Raw genomic sequence first — 24,559 nt, forward strand, 5'->3', positions numbered from 1 at the left:
AAAATGCGTAAAGAATTCTAATATCTTTCACCATAGACCATGTTTAAATTTCGATGTTTCTGGCCAGAAATACCAACATATTCACTTTATCTGGTTTTAATAAGCTGCGGATTGGAGTAACTACACTACCCGCTGTGCTGAAGACCTGCTCTGATGGAGTACTGGTAGCACATATGCACAGATATTTCCGTGCTAATCTTGCCATGAACGGAAACCTTTTGTCGTTTGTTTTCCACCAAGTCAGCGGGTCCTGTTCCCCATCAATGGCCATTTCCTGCAGGTACATGGTCATTTCTGCCTCGACCTTTTGCTCATCAGTGAGTAAAATAACGAAATTATAGTTTTTAAGTGGAAAATAGTATTTATGTAAAGAGATATATTAAAAGTGCACAACTCTTCTTAAGTGAAAGCTAAAAAAAAAAAAAAATGCTTCGTGCAACCTACTGATAAAGTGCCGACGAGTCATTAGTTGGGTTAGTAAAATAACGAAATTATAATTTTTCATATAATTTTTGAAAATTATATGAAATTATATAACACCCCCCACCCCCCCCCCCCCACCCCACCCCACCCCCCCGGACGATATCATCGTCCATCGCAATGTTTTACTGTCAACATCGTCAACTGCCAATTTAGGGGACATTGCCCAACCCTAATGCTGTGTCAGCTTTTTATTCAAATACTTCAATTTAATCAATTCAACCGTGAGGTGAAGGGCTACAACAGCTGAAGACCACTTTGGGTTCCCCTTCTGTCAGCCAAGAACAAAAGCTGAGGCTGCTGTGGGTAAATGCTCACCAAAACTGGACAGTTAAAGACTGGCAAAACATAGCCTTGTCTTTTTTTGGTTTTGGCACCATTCTGAGAAAACTCTTGTGACGTTTGTGCGTAAAAATCCACTCTCCTAGAACTGTCCTCACTGTTTTCCAAGTGTCTTTGCCGCTGCAATTACCAATTTGTAGAAAATATCAGAGAAAAAACCCACTTTACAGTGCACTTATTACAGGGACAAACCCCCGGAGCAACCTGGAGTTAAGTGCCTTGCTCAAGGACACAATGGTGGTGGCTGTGGGGATCGAACAAGCTACCTTCTGATTAACAGTTATGTGCTTTAGCCCACTACGCCACCACCACTCTATAATTTTGCAGTGGGATTGCACATCTTGCGCAACATTTTAAAGGGGTCATGACATGAGAAACCAAATTTGCCTTGATCTTTTGGTATATAAGAGGTCTTTGTATCATTAAAACGTCCTGCAAGTTTAATATTTTAAGACGTCCTCCCCATTCTAAACGAATCATTTATTTAATCAAACTCAAAATACAGCTCGTTCTGGATTCATGGTTAGAAGTGACGTGTCGGTTAGAAGTGACGTAACAGCGTTTGCATATGACCGCCTCCAGCACAACATAACTACGCTATAAGCGCAAGACAACTACGCTCATTTCAGTATCGCCGTGCGCCTCACAAGTGTTCAGTCGATGGACAGCGAGCTCTGACAGAGACTACTTGTGCACAGGAAAATTACGATGCCACACAGATGTGCTGTTCCTGGCTGTGGTCAAACAAAACCTCTGAATAAGCTGCCGAAAGATCCAGACGTCAGGGAAAAATGGATGCAGTTTATTTTTTGCGGACGACCCAGTCACCGCAGTGTTAACTTAAGCGTTTGTTCTGTACATTTTAAGGATGACTGTTTTGAGAACAAATCTCAATATGATGCTGGCTTTGCCAGAAAACTGTTGCTCAAAGATAAGTCCGTGCCGACTATTCTGGGAACAACGACGACGCAAACTGTAAGTAATCTATTTTAAACTTTAAACTACTTTTTAAAGCGCAATTTCATTCATTATGAATAATCACAGTGTTTTTACTTAGTTTACTTGCATATTGTTCTGGCTGGGGCGTCAATAATTGATACATAGGCACTGACGTTAGCCAATCATAACAGTGGGCGTTAACACTGAAGTCTTAAATGGAAAACGCCCCCAAAACAGACTGTTTGAATCAGAGGATGAGAAACAGGGTGGGAAAAGGTCATAAATCACTAGATTTTAAAAGTTTTTCTTAAAAAAAAATATATTAATACTATAATTGCACCTAAGGGAACATAATAATACAATTTAAAAAACCATGTCATGACCCCTTTAAGTATTGCTGTACATTATTCACGGTGCGCGAAATTCCCACATTTTCTTGATTTAACGTGTTGGTGAAAATCAGTAATCCACACATTGGATTAGAAGAAATCAACAGTTTATAAACATTATTAAACCCCAGTTATACACATGGCTTGAAATCATGCGCTGCTCAGTATCCAAAATATAAGAGTACATTTAATTATGTAATGTTACAAAGCTAAATCATTAATTCGACATGATGATGGTTTTTGATGTGAAAAGAGGCTAAATCAGTATGGCTTTTGTTATTTTCAGAGTTGTTTAGCTGCAGGCTTAAGATGACTATTTTTTTAATTTTTTATCCCCTTTTCTTCCAATTTGGAATGCCCAATTCCCACTACTTAGTAGGTCCTCGTGGTGGCACGGTTACTCAGCTCAATCCGGGTGGTGGTGGACAAGTTTCTGTTGCCTCCGCTTCTGAGACCATCAATCCACGCATCATATCACTTGGATCGTTGTTCAAGACACCGCGGAGAATCCTCATGTGGAGGCTGATGCTCAATCCATGCACAACTTACCACGTGCCCAATTGGGAGCGAGAACCACTCATGTGACTCTACCATCCCTAGCAACCGGGCCAGTTTGATTGCTTAGGAGTAGGCCTAGCCTACCTTTGTCAATCGGCCAATGGAATTTACTGAAATGTAATCTGGGGTGTTTACCATTCCAAATGAAGGACTTCGCTATGCTATCAAATTGCTTGAAATAACAGAGGAGGACATCTATAGGGAGAGATTGTAGCAGGTAGTTGAATTTTGGAATACAATTCACTTTAATAAAATTAACCTTCCCAATCATAGATAAATGTTATGAAGCCCACATGCCCACATCGCTCGAAAACCTTTTTGTTAAAGGATCGAAATTAGACCCTCTAACTAAATCACACAAATTTACTGGGAATAAAATACCCAAATACTTAATGCCCTGTTTGGGCCACTGGAAGGGGCATGGTTGAAAAGCCGGTACTGGGCTGTACACTGTCAGAGCAAAAGCTTCGGATTTAGACCAAATAACTCTGTATCCTGAGAATTTAGAAAAGGAATTAATGATTCTGTGGAGACAAGGCATAGATCTAGTAGGGTCAGAGAGGAATAATAAAATATCATCTGCATAAAGCAAAAGCTTATGCGCCACCCCTCCTGCCACCACCCCTGGAAAATCCTCCTCCTATCTTATCACGGTTGCTAATGGTTCCAGGGCAAGACAGAGCAATAATGGGGAAAGAGGGCAACCATGCAGGGTGCCCTTATCCAGAGTAAAATAATCTGAAATTAATCCATTTGTTCATACCGCTGCCACCGGTTGTCTATAAAGTAACTTAATCCAACCAATAAAAGCATTCCCGAACCCGTACATTTCCAAAATATTAAAAAGATAATCCCATTCTACCATATCAAACGCCTTTTTGGCATCAAGTGAGATGGCAGTGACAGGAGTCTGATCATTCACCACTGACCACATGATATTAATGAAACACCTGATGTTATCAGAAGAGCTATGGCCCCGAATAAACCCCACCTGATCTATATGTATAACAGATGTCATAACTTCATCGGTTAGCCAAACTTTTTGACAATATTTTAGCGTCTAGCTGGATCAGGGAAATTGGACTCTTTTACTCGTTTGGATCTTTTTTAGAATCAGTCTGATCCGGGCTTGTGTCATGGTTGGCTGAAGCTTTCCATTCTTTAATGATTCCATATAAAGTTCTTGCAAAATTGGAGCCAATTCTGTAGCATAAGATCTAAAACACTCAGTGGCAAAGCCATCTGGCCCCGGAGCCTTGCCTGTAGACAAGGACTTAATTACTTTTCCAAGCTCCTTCAAGGTTATCTCAGAATCAAGAGAATTATTTTGCTCAGCTGTCAGTTTAGGAAGTTCTAATGGTTCCACAAAGTTTATAATATGTAATATCAGTAAACGAAGATGTGAAACTATAGAGATCAAGATAGAATTCTTTAAAAACATTGTTAATATCAATGGCCAAGGTAAAAAGACTCTCTCTGTTTTATCTAGCCAGATGTTTTCCTTCCTTGTCCCCCTACTCAATGTATGACTGTCTTTCCCTGAATAGCCAAAACTCCATCTTCTGTGACAAAACAGTATTATATCTGTATTTCAGTCGGAAATTAGACAATATTAGACAACATTCAGGGGCCATTAGATAACATTCAGCACTTCAGCTCTGCCCTGGCACTTTTAATATTCCCTTCCAATTCCACGAGTTCTTGTAATTTTGATTTTTTGGTGAATGAGGCATACTGTATGATCCGGCCCCTAACAACCACCTTAAGTGCCTCCCAAGCCATGCCTACAGAGGATACTGAGGACCAATTGGTCTCCATATAAACATTGATTTCTGCCTTTAACATTTGTTGGAATTCAGGATTTTTCAAAAGGGATACATTAAAGCACCAACTATATGATTTATTTTTCCCCATATGTGGAAACACCTCTAAACACACCAGGGCGTGATCTGAGACAAAAATGTTTCCAATTGAGCAATCATCAACAGATGAAATGATGGACTTAGATATAAAAAAATATCTATTCTAGAGTAAATCTTATGGACTAATGAAAAAAATGTATAGCCCCTACCAGATGGTTTTAATTGTCTCCAAATATCTGTCAGACCAAGATTTTTACACATCTTGTGAAGCTTCAATGCTGCTCTAGGGGGCTTGCACACTTTTGCTTCACTATGATCAAGGACTGATCTATGATCCACAAACAGGCAAGTGAATGTTCAGTGAGTCGGTCCACTCGGCTGCAACGTGAGTACCACAAGATAACTTACTCCATTTACTTTATGAAGGAAATCGCTTGCTGTGAATGTTTTACGGCCATCCTTAGAATCTATTCTCAATTTAGCCAGGAATATCAGTACAAAAGAGAACTTCCGTTTATGTAAAAGTTTCTTGCATTCCTTGAATCGATCACGTTTCTCTCTTGTCGAATTCACAAGTCTGGGAACAAGAAAATGCTGTGGGTTTTCCAAGAAAGACTTCCTTTACTCCTCGCCTCACGTAACACAAGATATTTATTTTTTTTATCTGGGCCTACCTCCGTCCACAACTCGCCGAGAAGGAACCCTGTGAGCTTGCTCGATTTCCAGTTTATGGCCTTATTTGTCAAGCAGATTCGGAAAAAGCCCATTGAGGAATTTCACCATATCCTGACCCTCTTCGGCCTCAGGAAATCCAACAATATGGATGTTATTCCGCCGGCTACGGTTCTCCATGTCCTCCAATTTCACCCAGACATGCTCCTAATCCACCTTGGTTGCTAGCGGATTAGCAGATAATCCCCTCTCCGATGACTCCAGATAATCGATCCGTTTCTCGACATCCCCCACTCTTGTAACCACCTCAGAGAATTTCATCTCGATGGCAGTGATCGATCGACATATTACAGCAAGATCCTCTAAGTCAGCAACGACCTTCGTCAGCATTGCCGACATGTTCAACATATCTCGCCGCAATTCCCTCATCTTTCCGACCAAATCCATTCCCTGGCTCGTGGCCTGTTCAGGGGTGTCAGCATGAGCACATAAGTTGTCTTTTGATGTCTCCAAAGCCAGAGGATTTTGAATTCTTTAACATATGGTCTTCCTAGAACTGTTATGGAACAGAGTGTATCGAATCTCACAATTTATGTCATTAAAAATGTTAAAACTAGAAAAAAAAAATCCTTAATCCCACTGTGAGGTAGGCAGGTCACTTATTTTTTTTTATCACAGATTTACAGTCCAACATTAATTCAACAATTGTTGGTACCACTTTACTAGTCTGAGCTTTGTATAATCAAACAGTGCAGAGCATTCTTTTGTAGCCATCTTCAAACCTGTGGGGAAGAGCATGAATCATTTTAATTTAAAATAAATTGTTCCTTTTAAGATATTCAAACATTTCAAAATTACCAAGTTCAGCAATTCACCAATACAAAATGGATCAAAGAAGGGGACTGGGAGTACTCTATGTTGGGTTGGTTTTACAGGCCTCTGTGGAGGTATGAATCTTTTGATAGCAGCCCATCCCTAGTAAGTTCCTGTGCTGGCATGCCATATTCTGAAAAAATTTGATGACAATGTTAAAAAGGAAGCTCAGTGAAAATATTACAGTCCCAACATGATGTTCGTCCTAGCACTGAAGCAAGAACATTGATTCTGTACAAACATGCACTGTAGCATTTACAGATGCTGTGACCCTGAGCTCTGCCCTTTTACTGCATGTTCAACCCCTTCCAGACATCACTGGTACATGGGAATAAGTTGCATGACATTTGCCATTATGCTCTACAGCAGTGTTTCCCAACCTTTGTCATATGTACCCCCACAGGGAAGACCCTATCAAAGGGTTTTTCTGAAAACAAACGATCTTAAAAACCTAACATTGATGTATTTATTCCCAAAATCAGACATGTGTAGTTTGGGTTTGGTGTACTTTTCATGCGATATTGTCCAGTGTGTAAATTTCTGGCTGTGTAAACATTTAATCAGGCGTTCTAGTAATAAAACAGCAGGACTCATAATGGCAGGTGTTCATTTCCTGACCTTCTGTGTACATCTTTTCAGATAATTTTAAGCCAGAATGGTAATCATGCTCTATCAAAGGAGAAGTACTAATATGTCAGACTGATAAATGTATGTTATATTGGGATTTTCTGGCTTTTTATATTAGTGTCTGATTTGATTTATGGTCTGTTTTTGCATTTGTGGTCTATTTTGATATTTCCTGTGCTACGGTAATGTGTGATTTCCTGTATCATTGTGGCCTTTTGTTGCCTGTGAGGCAGTGCATGATGCTAATCTACTGATGAGGAGGTGCAGATAAAGTCGAGTGCTAGATTATAAGGTATTCGGGAGGACAATAGACATGCATCTAAATTAAGATCACTTCCCTTGGCACTGCTTCCTGTTACTGTTTTCAGGACACCTATGACATTGACCTTCCTCACAGCATTTGACTAAATAAGATCATCACATCTGAAAATTACTGATACGCAATACTGGATCTGTGTGCTTATGCACGCGCAGACTGTTTTTACACATTTTAGTATGATGAACAAGGAACGTAGGCTGGACAATATATCAGATATTCACAATATATTTGCGATAACCCTGCTGGTGATATAAAAATAGGCAGCAACATAAATATTGCAATGATTTTAGAGCACTTTTTAGTTAGCCAATAAAGGGTTAGTTCATCCAAAAATGAAAATTATCTCATCATTTACTCAAGCTCATGCTATCCCAGATGTGTATGACATTCTTTTATCTGCTGAACACAAAGATTTTTAGAAGAATTTCTCAGCTCTATATGTCCAACCAAGTGAATGGGTGCCAAAGTTGTGAAGCTCCAAAATCCACATAAGGGTATAATAAAAGCACTCCAGACAATCTAAACACACCAGGGCATTATCTGAGACAAATTTTTTTTCCAATTGAGCAATCATCATCAGATGAAATGATGGACGTAGATATAAAAAAATATCTATTCTAGAGTAAATCTTATGGACTAATGAAAAAAATGTATAGTCCCGACCAGATGGTTTTAATTGTCTCCAAATATCTGTCAGACCAAGATTTTTACACATCTTGTGAAGCTTCAATGCTGCTCTAGGGGCTTGCACACTTTTGCACACCATGATCAAGGACTGATCTATGATCCACAAACAGTCAAGCGAATGTTCAGTGAGTCGGTCCACTCGGCTGCAGTGTGAGTTCCACAAGATAACTTACTCCATTGACCTTATGAAGGAAATTGCTTGCTTTGTACTCCAGTACTCCAGACAACTCTGGTGGTTAAATCCATATATTCTGAAGCAATATGATAGGTGTGGTTGAGAAACAGATCAATATTTATGTCTGCTTTTTTACTATAAATTCTCCTTTCTGCCAGTCAATTTCCATTTTACTTTCACTTTCTCATTCTCCTTCTTCTGTTTTTGGTGATTCACATCTTTCATGCATATTGCCCCCTAATGGGCAGGGAGGAGAAGATATGACAAAAAATTACTTTAAAAATTTATCTGTTTCTCACCCACACCTATGAAATCATGTCTGAATATATTGATTTTACCACTGGAGTCATATGGATTACTTTTATGCTCCCTTTATGTGGATTTTGGAGTTTAAAAATGTTGGCACTGATTCACTTGCATTGGACCAACAGAGCTGAAATATCCTTCTAAATATCTTAATTTGTGTTCTGCTGAAGAAAAAAGTCATTCACATCTGGGATGGCATGAGGGTCAAATCATGAGAGAATTTTAATAGATTTTTTCCTAAAGAAACCATGTCATTGGACTAATTTCAAAATCCTTTGCATTAAGACAGATGCTAAAATAGTGTATCTGACTCTTCAGTAGCCAAAAGGCCTTAGAGTTGATTACCTTGATTCATTCTGTGAAGTTCAAACTGTTTCAATGAATCAATTCATAACTCTGATTCAACCATTTGTTTGCGTCTTCACTCAAAAATGTGCATGGTGGTCTTCCTGTAGCATTTAAAAAATATATATTGTTCATTACTATGTATTGGTGCATATAAATTGTTAAATTATTCAATGCAATAGTTGCATTCGTTTAGTAAAAAATTACTTTGGTTAAAAAGATTGATGCGCACAGAGGAGTATAGCAAACTTGCAGTGAAAGCTTTATTAGACTTAAAATTAATAACATTGTCCAACGCGTTTCGGCATGTAGGCCTTCATCGTTGGTTAATGTTATTCATTTTAAGTCTAATAAAGGTTTTCACTGCAAGTATTGCTGGATTCCTCTGTGCAAGTCCTGTTTCTATCCATGCATCTTGTGAGTGGTTAAAGTAGCACCAGATCTACTTCTACTAAAATGATTGATGCTCAGATTGGAAAATAAAATCACACTTTTAAGCCTTATCATAGCAAATACAGAAATATTGTGGTTAAATATTGAATACTATTAAAAGGCTTAAAAATATCAAGAGACATTTTTTCTTTTTTTTTAGCTAAATCAACCAGTCCTAGTGCTAACTGATTTTTAAAAAAAATAATAATTTTAGTTTTATTTCTAACTAATATCTTTAAATATTTTTGTGTTTTAAATTCATATACTTTAGGCAAACTGTGGAACAGTGGGATTACGGTTGCAATCTGTCTTAACTGGTGCTGTTACTACAACAACTGCTGGAATTATTTCCATATGATGAGTAACATTTTAGGTGATTCGGACTGGTTAAAGTCTATTTACAATGTCACAAGTAATTCTTAGAAAGTGGGTCATCTGAGTGGCTAAGACTCAAGAAAGTACAAATCTTTATGTTTACCATATCTTTGTGTCTACTGTGCTTTATCTAGGATCTAGGAAATAGCAAATAGCTGCAGCTGACACATTCCTGAGCAGGTTGACTGTTTTGTATCTGTGAATTCCTTCAAGGCTTTGAATTTGATGTCATACAGTGCATTTAGTCTCGCCGGTTTCCTGGACTTGCAAGTGAGCTCACGCTAAGGCTGGGCTGGTTCAGTGTCAGGCGGTGCATAACACCACCAGGCCAGGGTTCACACTCTCACATGTGACAGGCCTGACAAAGGGCTGGATCCAAACCCACGCCATTGCATGTTAACAACATTAAACCATAATTAAATCTCCATGAGTCATCGGTGGGCCACCAATAAGGAAGATAGTCACAGTTCTAGTTCAATGACATCACAAAACAACAAGCTACAAGTTTTCCAAAATCTGTTCATTATTCAGTTTCTAAGGTAATTCTCTAGAGCTGAGCAATGCAGTACACATTTTTGGGAAAACTGATAAACAAAAGTTATTAAAATTTTATTTAATTTTTTTAAATAGGACTCGTGTCCAAAGTAATCGACTTTTCAAACATTTGAAAACTAAAAATGTTCAGTCATGTACATTGCAATGAATCTTTATTTAGTTTTTAACCAGTATATCATCTACCCCTGTGCATTTTAATGAAAAATCATTGGCTTATGTTTATCAAGCACCAAACTTTGCTTTTTGCAAAAACAATCAGGAATAATGTGAAACAAAGGCTCTTTGCAGCCTAAACTTGTTCAGAATGTTGAATCTTTGTGACACCTGCACTAAAATCAAGCTAGAAGTCTCGCCGGTCCTGCGCAAGATGCCAAAGAAACAGCGAGATGCAGTGCAACAGTCAAAGATGTCTGTCCAGGATGGGTTTACAGAGGAAAACTATTGGAAAACAAAGCATATGCATGCAAAAACATGTGAATAGACCCTAACGGCGGTTTCAGACATCCGCTGTGAGCGAAAAGTTTTCGTTTTGGTGCCCATATTAACAGATTACACTGTTCCCACTGCAAGCGCAAGTCGCTTCTGGGACGCATCCCAGACACGGCAGTGAGTGGATATTTTCGCCGTTGAGCCTATTTTTGCCGCGTGGCTCATGCAGAGCTCAGCGGCTCTGGGTGCAGTACAACACTAAAATAATCAGAAGATTATAGAAAAGACATAAAAGCAAATCAAAATGATTAAAACCGAACCTATAGTACGCTACAATTTACATGTCAGCATGCTAGAAAACTCAATAAAATAACTTAAAGTGTGCTGCTGAAGATGAAGTGCACGTGAATGCCTACTGTTGTCCTCGAAGCAACAATAACCTCAGCTTATAAGTAGGTCCTTGTGGTGGCGAGTTACTCACTTCAATCTGGGTGGTGGAGGACAAGTTTTTGCCTCCTTTTCTGAGACAGTCAATCCACGACTCTTATCATGTGGCTCATTGTGCATGACACCGTGGAGACTGCGTGTGGAGAATCATGCTACTCTCCACGATCCATGTACAACTTACCACATGCCCCATTAAGAGTGAGAACCACTAATTGTGACCACAAGGAGGTTACCCCATGTTACTGTACCCTCCCTAGGAACTCGGCCAATTTGGTTGCTTAGGAGACCTGGTTGGAGTCATTCAGCACACCCTGGATTCAAACTCGCAACTCCAGGGGTGGTAGTCAGTGTCAATACTAACTGAGCTACCAAGGCCCTCCAAAAACATTCTTTATTTTACAAAATTTTAACTGTCTTTTAGTTTTTGCTTTTGGTTACATTGGCTGTTGATGATCAACATTTGTATCCTTGGCTAAAAATAGACATATCAAGATGTGTAAGGGTGGGCGATATGACCAGAATGTTATATCACAATAACGATATATACTCAGTAATTCTTTCCTCAGTAAAAAAATGTCTGAAGACATTTGTAATTTTGCAATATTTGTAGGATATCATGACCACTTACATAAAAATGAAGACTCCAGTCAAATCAGTAACCTTATAAAGACATGGGGTCATGTTACAATCACGTGACCGGCCGAATACTACTTGCTTAATCTCAGTAACCATCCTGTTATTTGACACTTTCACTAATGGATTAAAGTAATCATGGCTGACTTTCAATACTACATTTCTACATTGGCATCTGAAACTAAAAACTACTGATTTAAAAAAAATAAAAAAATAATAATATATTAAATGTACTATATTGTCATGCCTATTTTTGAACAATGCAGTCAGTGAATTAAAAACGTAATAAATGAAAGCTACTTCCTCTTATACAAAATGTCATCACATTTGAAACTTAACAAATAAATACATTTGGTTTTAAATCAACTATCAACAATCTATCTATATGTCTGTCTGTCTACCTGTCTGTCTGTCTAATCACAATGTTGTATACTGGCCTATACAATAATCAAGGAAATAAAAAATGAGATGTCAGGAAAAATAACTTTCCACTGTAAACAAAAGTGCCTTCTTGCTATTTATTTGAAGTTTATTTATTCTCAGGTATTGTCCTCTTGTGTTATATTAACAAAATTCATAATTTAGGTGTTGGAGCAATTCACATGATTTTTCATGGATGAATGTTTTTCCTTTTAACAATGGAATTTCATAACTGTTTTTGCCTACATTTGTGATAAACTTGCATGTAAAACTGCACCTGTCAAAAAAGTATGAACACAAGCCAATATGATCTTATGGTCTCGTTATAATTATAACTCATAATAACGATTTACGATTTTGTTCCGCTTATTTTCTAATGCCACCTAATGTGCCGCCATATATGGTAGATTCCGAAAAATCTACCAAGAAAAAAAAAGTTCTAGACAAACTTGTGCAGGTAAGTTTTCTACTGAGGTGAAAGTTTTGAGAGGACTTGAGTTGCAATGTATTCTTGTTAACGGTTTCTGTCATTTTATTTGCTCAAATATCTTACATTGTCAGTGAGCACAGAATATCATTCTTACAGTATAGTATGAATTTAACCATTTATTATGCACCACCAACCAAATGGCGAGTTGATTCCTCAAACTCTGCATTCTCCCTCACTATACCATGTCAAACAGAGGCAGAATATTTGTATGAATAAACAGAGGCAGTTATTTTGCATTATAATAGATTTGTGAGTACAGATTACATGTTTTGAGTGACACACACACTCTCTGAATGAGAGCAGGGAGATTTGAGAGTGCGTGTCCAGTTTTGAGTGAAAGCAAAGGAAATCCGCATGCAAGCGCAGAGATTCGCTGTCGCACAACCGGTACATGGCATGACATGCATGTGTTCTCAACCATAAAAGGGCAGAACGCAAAAGTTAACGGTTGTAAAGAGTCCTCTCAGAATGCACCTAATGCACGGGTCCAAGTCCGAGTCATTAGTGTTCAAGTCTTAGATGAGTCATCAATATCGCGACTTGAGTATTACTTGAGTCCGAGTCCTGTACTCGAGTACTACAACACTGCTATCTACTCCCCGGAGTGCTTGCAATGTACACAGCTCTGTTGTTTGTCGCGCAGCTAATCTTTTGTGTAGAAAAGATGTAAGGGGGCAACCGTTGTCATAATGTCTCGCACTTCCGATGAAACCTGTCCAGACCTGGAACCCGGTCCGCTAATTGGCAACTGCTGACATAGAGTATTGTGATGTTTATTGCAACTTCAGTATCTGCATTCTTACCTTTGAAAACAGCTTGTCCTCTCAGTGATATACCTTTCTCTCGCTGCTTTCCTGTATCCCACCTCTCCCCCAGTACAGTTTTGATTGGCCATTTACTCGTGACATATAACCATTCTGATAATACTGCAGCATGACATTGAGCCAGACTACAAGCAGAGATCTTTCAGAGAGAGGCGGTGGCATTAGAGCCAATGGAACACGTTTTAAAATTCGTTTATTTAATTGGCAATCAGATCAGACACAATAACGATTGCGATAATTAGAAAAAATATTAATATCGGATCCAATTATCGGCCAGGCCAATAATAGGTTGACCCCTAAAATGCACAATTAAACAAATAAAAAATGGTGATATGTCATTTTGTGATGGTTAAACCACAGAAGGCTGTAATTTAATTAAACAAATAGCCTATACGGTCTGGGTCAGCTGTGTGCTTTAACAGTAAGTGAAATGCGAGAAACCACTGCTGACACACTAACCTCATCATTAACGTTTTTCTCAATCGCTTTGGCTCACTTTTTTAAAGTCTTATCATTCTCTAAACTGTTAGTGATTTGAAATTATTGTTCAAAAGATTTGAACTTATTGTTTTGAAGAAGAAAAAAAGTACTTCTCATTCAAGAATTGAGACAAAGCATCTGAGAAAAGACAAAGAGAAGATCATTTTATTCACTGTGAAGCAAGGAGCTCATCCAGACTATACAGTATATTTATATAATTAAATCATAGCCTTTAGTGGTTTAATGAGCATACTAGCCCATATAGTGAACAGCTTTTCTGGAGGAGTGAAGTGAATTCGTCATAAAAGATCCATTTAACTAGGCGTGAGAAATTGAAAAGAAATGGGACAGAAATGTATTACTTCTGTATAGTAAAATATAATATTCAATGTTTTTGTATTAATAGTAATAATGTGAATAATAATATAGCAATAATAATGACATTATATTTAAGCAATATCTCAAAAGCAAGAGTTTCATAACTGCTATTATTAAAACTGTGATGCTCTACTCTGCAGCACTGTATCTGACCAAAAAAAACAACAACAACCCCTGCAATGTTGTGTTTTGGAATGTGCTGTGAGGATCAGTATAGAAGCACTTCATTTAATAAAAATGATTTTATGTTATATTGAAAAGTAATTGTTCTGTTCTCATTTAATTATAACATTTATACAGAGTTCATTTGAATAAACTGTATGATAAAATGTAATTAAACTTTAAAACCCAGAAATTAAAATGTAAAACAGGAGAAAATAAAATGGAATTTGGAAAAAATAAATGGATTTCATAGGGCCCTACATAAATGTGCATGTAAGATGAGAAATCTATTTAGAATGTGAGATGAATGTCATTGAATTTGTTTGTGCACACTGTGATGGCCCTTAGATGGCCACCGAAAAATATCCTGTGCTTGAAAAACCTTTCAATGTCAATGTTTCTTCAATTGTTCTTCAAAAGTCTCCTTTTTTCATAAAAGCCCACATTCGTCACTGCACACCTGCCCTTTTCTGTGAACACACCAGTGAGCTAAACAGGCGCCTCACTGTAGCCTCGCACTACTTTGTAGGAGGAACTAGCTCTGACATGTGGGAACATCTGAAGAATGCCAGCGGTTTTCACTCACAGCCGTTAGCAGCCCACAAGCTTAAATAGTGACTGCGGGCACCCTGTGTTTTGCTTCGGCACTCCGGAGCGCCGCGGAGCTGCACACGGTCACGACTTCACAGAGCTATCTTTAGCTTGATAAACGGGCTTCAGTAGATTAGACAAAATGAAAATAAGAGATGTGAGCTGAGTTTTCGGTCAGGGAACAGGGAAGTGTCGTTTGAGTTCTGTAGCATTATCTGCATTTCTGGCCTACTTTTTCATTTGAATCTTTTTCACATTCAGTTGCTTGTATGTCCACTCATCCATCTGGAGTGGCCTAGTTTACTGGCTTGAGTGCATGACTTTAAATATTTGAACAATAGTTGTAAAAGGAATGAAATACTGTGGAATGTCTGTTCATAGTTATACTTGGTCTTTAGTGAAATATGAATACCTGTGTAATGATAGTGTTTTTATGGATGAGAAATAAAAATCTAAAACATTTTTACACTCACCATTTAACTTTTTGGGAAAATGCTTTCTGCAAATTACCTCACACATCTCAGCTCAGGAGGTGCTTTGAGTTCAGTCTGCTTTATTTCCACTGAACAGTTCATTATGACCACAACTCTGCAGCCTATATATATAATATTTTTTGATCACTTCATTATTTTAATTGCTTCTTCGTTTTGTTTGGAGTGCAATTTGAATTTAGAAATGTATTTGATGTAAGTTTTTTGTTTTTTAAATTAATTAATTACATTTTCAATGCAGTATCACTAAAGCAAGAATATTCACTGAGCACTCAGACCGGGTGTTGCCGATGCAATTGGATATTGCGATATATATATATATATATCGTGAAAATTATTCACACACACGATGTATTTTCCAGCTAAATATCCGACCGGTAGAGAGTTCACAGATGAAGTAGGTTCTTTGCCAGAGAGATGTTGCCCTTCACAACTGTTGTAAAGGCATCTTTCAAAAGTTGAACATCACACATTTTAATTGGACTTAATTTTTTTCCAGTTTCCTCTGAATTTTTTGTTAAAATAAATATTAAATAAAGTTCAAAGTTTGAAATCAAGGTGTCTTGCTTTATTGTGTAGGGTAAACCCTAACCCTGCATAACGAAAATTACCCCATAGTATCATCTAGCTTCCAACCAGCAGTAATATCAGTGTTCGTCGGTTTCCTGTGAAGTTTTTTTTTCTGCGACCAACCGACCAGTCAAAACTTGGTCGGCCAAGATGCTTCTCATCAACTAACATTTGGTCGACTATTAGAGGGCAGCCCTAGTATATGGGATTCAGTGCCCATTTTGCTCACATATGAAATAAATTCTCTCTCAGCCAATACTATTAGTTATTAGGTGATTTCCTAACCCTTATAGGTACAATTCTAAAAAGTTTCTTAGTTTTCATCATATCTATCATCATTTCAGCTTTTGAATTTTTTTTTAATTCAGTGTATTCCATTAATAAATGTCTTGAAATTGCATATAATATTTTGCATGTGCATATATAGTTTAGTAACATGTTTACTGTTTACATTAGGGCTGCACGATAAAGTGTACATATCACAATATGCATATGGAAAGTGCTTGCAATGATTTTAATACAGTGGAGTGTCACAATTTGAGCATACAGTATTTAGCTATAACTGGCACTGTCCTTTGCTTCGACTCAGAGTGTTTGTGTGTGCAGGTAACAATGAGACCATATGCTGTTAAACAAACCCAAACGTTTCTTGTTTATTGGCTGCTGTGTTCTGTGTGGATATATCAAAGGATGGGGATTTCAAAGATTTAAATTAATGGACTATCTTGTGAAATCATTCCTCTCAATCTCAATTTCAGACTGACAACAATCACATTAAACCAAAGCAGAAAGTAAATGTCTATAGCAAACACTTCTAGACAACTTTTTTCAAAATAAAAGTTCCCAACTTGAATGAACTAATTTTGAAATTAGTACGAATATGAATTAAGAGTGTAAAAATAAAATCATTTACAACACATATTATTTTAGGATATTCCACAATATGGTGAAATTAACTTTATATTCACATGCTTTTTACAGCAACAAAAAATTACAAATAATTAAAGATTAATTGTAAAATCTGCTACATAGATAATGGTCAAACTGTACATATTATATGCAGTCTATATGCAATTTGGAACAAAAGACAATAATGTTTGCGATCTTCCAATCAACCTGGGTGGTGAGGGTATCACATATCACATTTTCTAACAACTTATCTTATATTGCATTTTTTTTTTTTTTACATATCATGCAGCCCTAGTTTAAATGCATAATTTGTACTCTAGAATTATTTACATTGATATATTGAACATGTGCTAAATCGGTATTGTCTCTTTAAGACTACCGGCATCAGCCAGTGAGTGCATTTTAATGATTGAGGATGCGTTTCTTAAGCGCATCCGTGCTATGTGTGATTAGAATTAAATGTTTCTTTTTTGTTGTTTTTAATCATCAACTGACAGTACAGAACATAAAGGGTATTAAAAGAGACATTATTCAGTGACATATGGATTGTGTGGATCTCGTCTTTGGACACAGAATGAGTCAAACCAAACTTTTACTCTCAGCACGCAGTTAAAGGATCTCGCTACTGAACTTCTTCGCCACTATAAGCTACTACTCAAACACTGGTGAGTGAAATCTGAAAGTTTACCAGCCAGTGCCTAATCACAGATTTTTTTTTTTTTAAATAGCGTGAAATTTGGTCGCATATACAAGTGATTAACTCACTTTGTAGAGGGTTGTCGCATAGAGTAAAAGATTGATCTTGGGATTTAAGAATTGATATAACATGAAGATCGCGTTGCATCGGAATATCTATATTTTCCCGCCCCTAGTTCAAGTAGTCCTGGATCGAATTAAGGTAAAGAGATTTTGCATGCTGTCCATAATGGAGGGGCTTGAGTACGGGACTGAGATAAATGTTAGAAATATAAGATGGAGAGGTGGAAGGATGCCGGAAGAATAGTCACCAATTTTTGTTTTTGGATAAAAGTTTGCATACCTGAATTAATTGTTCAGCATCCAAACAATTGAAAAATCGACTTGATTTCGAACAGTACGAGTTTATAGAGATGCATTGTTTCATTTCAAAATCTTGTTTTGCTGCCAAAAATTCAGATTTGGTGACCTTAATGTATGTTTTCTTCCTTATTTATTGCTAATGTTTCTTCACTTTTATGTTTAATAATAAACTGTGAATTGACTACGGTGCTGCTGTTTTTTGCTTTCCTCTATGTGGTTCCTTCAAGAGCACTCTGCCACTAACTGCTTTGTTGCACTGAGATTTTGTCACATAACCTTTGCAGGATTGATTTTAATGAAGTGCCACTTTAAATTTGCAGGTCTCACCACAGAGGGCCTTTATCGAGTGAGTGGAAACAAGACTGATCAAGACAACATTCAGAAACAATTCGACCAGGGTATGTGCTCCTTTAACTTGGCTCTGTGGGACATTAGGCTTCCTTTGCAAGCTTCTGATAACATGTTGCTAGGACACATGTAGGAACATATTCCATAAATTGGATAGAAGGAGGCCCTAATAAACTCCAATTTGAATGGTTAATTTGTAAATTAGATTTTGCCAGGCTCTCACAACGGGTGGATATCTGGTCACCATTTAGAATAATTATGGTTCAATTTGTTAAGGCTGTCCCGAGAGACACTCTGCGCTGCAGTATTTACCAGAAAGCTAAACAGTCTCAGGTAATTTTATGTGATCCAGTGGTTTGTTGGTACATCCATTCAAATAATTTCAGGTGGTGATATTGTACTAAATTGTATTACAGTACTTTCATCAGGGTCAGGCTGAAGTTGAAGTGGAGTTGGAGGTGGAATTAAATTGGCTACACCCCACAGAATATTTAATTAAAATTTTAATTAGAAGGACAGGAAGAGCAATTTACTGAATTGTAATTCAAAGAAATGTACAATAGTTACAAAACAAACAAAACAAAACAAAAATATTTGCATTATTAATTCTGTCTTATTATGCCTATTCCCCTCCAACTGCAAAGTCAACTTTTCAGGTAGAGCACAACATAATGTTTACCACATTGTTTTCAGATCATCAAAATGTGAAATTATTGACTGTGTATTGATTAAATTAGAGCATTCTGGGAAATTAAGTGTTCTTCCACCATGGTCCATAAAATGAAATTGAATGAATTACATACAATGAAATATAGTAACATACATAAATTAAATACATTCCAGTACAATTTAAAATCATTTAAGATCAATGTATGTTTCTGGAAATGTGCCATATATTGTGTTTATGATAACAAGTTGGAGAAATTTATACTGAAAAGCAAAATGTATTATAAAACAACACTTATAAATGAAGTAAAGAAACATATTTGGACCAATAGAAATGTTTAGGTTTAGTCCAGAAATCCAAAAGAGAATTGGCATGTTTGAGCCATTAGTTCTCTCAGAATTTTCCTGTTTCATACATTTGGACATTTTGTTCTAAAACATATTATATTCAATCATACCCCAAATGTGAATTTTTAACCTGCATTGAAGCAAAATACTTGTATAAACAAAATAAACAAAACAAAAATTTGCATTTGTGGTATGAATGTGTGTAATTTATGAAGAAAATGTCTATGTATCTTCAGGTAAATTTACTACAGACCTTATTCTACTTGTAAATCCAAAATTCCTTTATAAACACCCATAGGAAATTCCTTTGGAAACCCATGGCGAATTAGCCTTCAGGGTTTGCCTACAAAGTGACATCATGGCTCAACAGCTCTGTTGTGGACCAATGAAATTAAACATTGGATGGGGCTACCAAGCATGGTGTGTGCCTGATTATGACACAGTGTATTATTCACAAAGCAGTAAAATATTTATATAACCTAAACAAAGTAATCTCTCAACTTCAAAACAACATCTGGTCATTTGCTAGTTAGCAAATGGCTCATGTTTAAAAAAATAAGATTTATTTTACTTTGTTTTGATTATTTTTTGTCTTGTGCAAGGAAGAGCTAATTTTATTGTGGAAGAACTGTATGTACCATGTACTCACTAAACTACAAACTCAGTAAAATATTAACCTGCCCTACTTTTTGAAGTTTTACTTTTATCAAGACTTACTGAAAGGGTGAACGCTCCATTCAGCAGCATGAATAACTGCAGCTGCCAAATAAGAAAAAGTCACTGAATGACGTGATTATGATCTGCCACACTTTAAATGGCCCATTTCTATATAAACAAACTTGACATTTAAAATGACATGGTGCCAGCAGGATTACATCAAGCAGTGATTGGCACTAGACGCTATGCAGCAAAGTTTAGCCTCAAAAGATCTCCTTGTTGCCAGTTTATAATAGAGTGATCCATTAATGTCTCATTTTAAAAACTTTAAATTAAACAGCCTCTGCACTTTAAATATACTGAGGTGGTTACAGGCAATATATTTATGGGTAACACTTTATGATATGATTGTATATGTTAAATTAACACAATAGTTTACATGAACTAACTGTGTACAAATACACCTGTGTTTATTTTATTCATTTTTTGTATGCATCGTGTTCAGAATTATCAGATGATCATTGGTGGTCACCATATCTTTTAAGTTTTTACCATTTTTTATGAACTTTGTGCCTTCACTAGTTCATTTTAAAATGTCCTGCTTAGTGACAAATAATTTTTTTAAGTACAAAGAGTCCATGTAATCTCTTTAATATGAGTTCATAAAAACAATAAAGGAATTATGTTTTGTTAAAATAGTTTTAGGTGCAGTTTGTTGCTGTCAATGTCAATATCTTAAAAGTCATTGCCAAGTCCTCAAATACTAATTTGCAGACTTATTTTTAACATTAACATATTAATAGATGCTGTAAATAAATGTAGTTATTTCTTATTAAATTAAATCGAATGCATTAACTACTGTTAATGTATAGAACCTTAATGTAAAGTGTTACCAATGTTTTTCTTATGTGGCCAAAATGAAATCCACTCAAATACTAGTGATCTCTAGCGGGTGAGCTGTGCACATGAGTGGCCGAGTGATCAGATTATTCACTCAGTGAGCCATCGTTTGCCCAAAAGAGCCACTATACGCAACAGTCTGTCCACTGGCCTGGAGCCATTAGTCTTTCTCTCATTTTTTCTTCTGCAGCCTCCCGATTCTGTGAATTAGGTGCTTTACCCCCTTTCTCATGTTCATTCAGTGCTTTTTCAGGTCTTTTTTTTTTTTATCTAGTCTGACAGCTGTCATTTCACTTGAAACCCCACTCTTACAGCCTTCCTCTCTCTTCTGTATTTTCCTCACTTTCATTGTTTTTTTCTCCACTGTTTTTGTTCTCTTTGCTCTCCACTTTTCTTTTTTTTCCCCCGCTATATCCAGGTAAAGCTGTTTTATGTGCTTTACCAACTCTGAAAAAGGCAGTTCATAACTATAAGCTCACACTATTTTTATTCCTCTCTCAGACCATAGTGTTGATCTGATTGTGATGGATGTAGCTGTGAACGCAGTGGCTGGGGCCCTGAAAGCTTTCTTTGCTGACCTCCCTGACCCCCTCATACCATACTCTCTCCACCCAGAGCTAGTGGAAGCAGCCAGTAAGTATTGACTAATTACTTTGTCTCAGTCACTTTTTGTTAGAGGTTTCTATCTTTTTTAAGCTACAAACTGTTTCATTAAACACTTTGATTATAACTGCCAATATTTGGCATTTTGAAGATTATCAGCATTGGCCGATAACTGCCAAATTTACAAAAACCGATGGCTTTGCCAATGGAAAGTACATATTGTGAAAAGTGTTCATTTAATTTAAGCAATTTTGTGTACTTCTCATTTTATGTATGTGTTCAACTTTGAACAAGCTTGCGCTTGTTATTCATGTCGACTTCCAATGGTAAATTAATTCCACCATATAAAGAATGCAAATACCATATAATACTTATGTTAAATATCCATCTGGAGTTAATTTATAAATAATTACAAAAGGAACTGAGACATCCTATTTCAATGGAAAAATTATGAATGCAGTTAAACATATTTAATTATCTGAATAGTTCATTTTGATATATACGGTTCACAGTAATGATTTGATGTAAAATGAAAAGCATACACATTTATATTTAGCATGTTTAACACAATACATTTGATAATTTGTTGATAAGTTATCACATTGTCCATATGTGATTGAGGTTCTTTGCCTTCTGGTTAATGCCAATTGCTGCAACAGAAAGAAATCACTCAAAAACGGGTTTGTTCCTGCTCAAATTGCCTAGTTTTGTTAGTTGCTGTTGATGAACAAACGTCATAACCATCAACTTCGTCTTTTCATTATGGGTCATTCCAATCAGTACCTTTTCCATTTCAAAAAGTTGATAGTTTATGTGCATTTCTGAAAGGTTAGAAAGGTTAGTCTTCATTGTGCTAAGAAATTTTGCTGTGCCATCTAAAGCTAAATGACATTTTCTAAAATATGTTGGAATATAGCTATTTCTTTAAAACAGTAACAGAGTTGACATTTTGACATTACAGTTGATGTAGCCATCACTAGATTTAAGCTCAAGGTTATGAGATTATTAGGTGTTTATTAGAAAGAGAATTTAGTGCTGATATTTCTTCAGATCTAATGTCCACTTTTTTCTGTACAAAATCATAGCAACCGGGATAACAATTTAACATCGTCCCCTTCTGAAAACACCTGATAAAATATAAGATAAAGTGATAAAAAAAGAGACATTTACTTGTATCTGTGAGTTTTTTTATCTGTGAGTTTCTTCATTAATAAGGGGGTGTTATGGTGGTAACAGAGTTGACACAACTTGAGGACTCAACTTTAAGTCTTTGAAAAGTATATTATGTCCACTAAAAGAAAATTATATATACCGGTAGAGAGAGAATAAATTCTAAATTCTTTTGTTTCAATGTATTTGTTTAAGTCAAAATGCAATATTTATCAATATTAATTATAACATTACATGATATTCTGTGGTACACATTTTTGTTTTTTTTTACCAATGAAGGGGTACTTGAGCCTTACTGTTGGTGACGTGGGGGTACTTATGTCAAAAAAGGTTGGAAAAACCCTGCTTTATATATCTGCATTAGCATCTGCCAATGAAAAGCCACTAGTTTTTAAATGGCTATATTTGACATGAATTGAAAGTTACATGGCTTCTCAGCTTAGGAATGTTTTTCCACAACCCCTTCGGGAACTCGCCACCTTCTCCTCCTTTAAGTTACATCTAAAAACTCATCTCTTCATTCAGTGTTATCGCTTTGCTGCTTGTTAGGAATATTTAATTTGTTTTTGTTTAATGTATGTTATTTGTCCATTTGCTGTATTTCATGTATTTGCTCTCATATAAAAGGACCTTGGGTTCAAGAAAGGCACTATATAAAATAAACGTATTATTATTATTATTTTAATTATCCGAAATATTTTTGCAAATTATATTATATTTATAATTTTTATATAACTTTTAATAATTATTTGATCATTATATATAGAATTATTGTTATTTGAGGGGCTTTCTCAGCAAATATTTATATATGCGATTACATTCTATTAATTCAATTAAGGAATTGCCATTTCATGCAATTAATTAGATTTAAAAAATGCTATATATTGACATCCCTAATATATATATATATATATATATATATATATATATATATATATATATATATATATATATATATATTAGGGCTAAAACGATTAGCTGACGTTATCGACAACGTCGACAAAATAAAATTTTCAACAAAATGTTTTGTTGTCGAATGGTCATTTGATCTAATTTAATGTAACATGAGATCACATTAAGCTCTCATGTTCAAACATCTCCCAAACTGCTGCCTCATCATAAATTGTTTTCTGCTTTCCCCGTTGTCTGCAAATCAGTGCAATTATGGGTGCGAGCTCATCTTTCATGTTGTACTCTATGTTGACTTGTTATCACAAATAAACTCTCCCGTTGCTATATGCGTGTGTTTGTGAAAGAATTTCAGGATCGTAGTTTCATTCAGGCACAAATGGTCATGTATTTGATACAGCTGGTCTGCAAACAGTCGTGTTTGTGCACTTGATTTTAGTGTATGCACTTAACTCGCGCCACTGCTCTACCGTGATTTAAATTGATCTCAGAATTGATTCTTTTGAGAATCAATTCAGAATCGTTTGAGTATGAATCGCGACGCACCGGTGAAATTTTTTTTTCCCCCACCCCTAAAAGACAATGTTAAGCTTCATTTAATTAACCAAATAACTTTCAACTGTGTTTGATACAATGGCAAGTGATTTTCTAGTACCAAATGGGCAATTTAGCTTGATTACTCAAGGATAAGGTGTTGGACTGATGGCTGCTGGAAGTGGGGCCTGTCTAGATTTGATTCAAAAATGAGATTTTGGTGCTGTTTTTTACATCAGTAATGTCCTGGCTATACTTTGTGATCAGTTGAATGCCACTTTTTCCTTTTTCCACTTTCCCTCCGAAACAGAAAAATCTGTACATTATTCCAAACTTTTGGTCGCCAGTATATATATATATATATATATATATATATATATATATATATATATATATATGTATATACAGTAAATGTATAGATATATATATCGATATATAATGTATATATTTTACAATGGTTGATTGTACCCCAGCTGTAGATTACTGTAGGCACAGTTCTTCTCCACCTGTGATGGTTAACACCCAACCTTTTATTTTTGCTAATATTCAAGGCAAAATAAGCCAAGTTCATTGATTCAGTTTACATCAGATATATCAGCACATGG

At 36.2% G+C, this 24,559-nt stretch overlaps 1 protein-coding gene across 1 annotated transcript in view; it reads left to right on the plus strand.

The window, feature by feature from the left end:
• The window catches only part of arhgap5 (Rho GTPase activating protein 5), a 58,911-nt gene that overhangs the window by 29,185 nt on the left and 5,167 nt on the right, over window positions 1-24,559 (plus strand). Inside the window, exons 4-5 of the mRNA XM_052153913.1 lie at window positions 18,140-18,217; window positions 21,240-21,371. Coding sequence (XP_052009873.1) covers window positions 18,140-18,217; window positions 21,240-21,371 — 210 coding nt within the window. The remainder of the gene's footprint in view (window positions 1-18,139; window positions 18,218-21,239; window positions 21,372-24,559) is intronic.

Source organism: Xyrauchen texanus, chromosome 22 (assembly GCF_025860055.1).
Source record: "Xyrauchen texanus isolate HMW12.3.18 chromosome 22, RBS_HiC_50CHRs, whole genome shotgun sequence".
Classification (NCBI taxonomy): Eukaryota; Metazoa; Chordata; class Actinopteri; order Cypriniformes; family Catostomidae; genus Xyrauchen; species Xyrauchen texanus.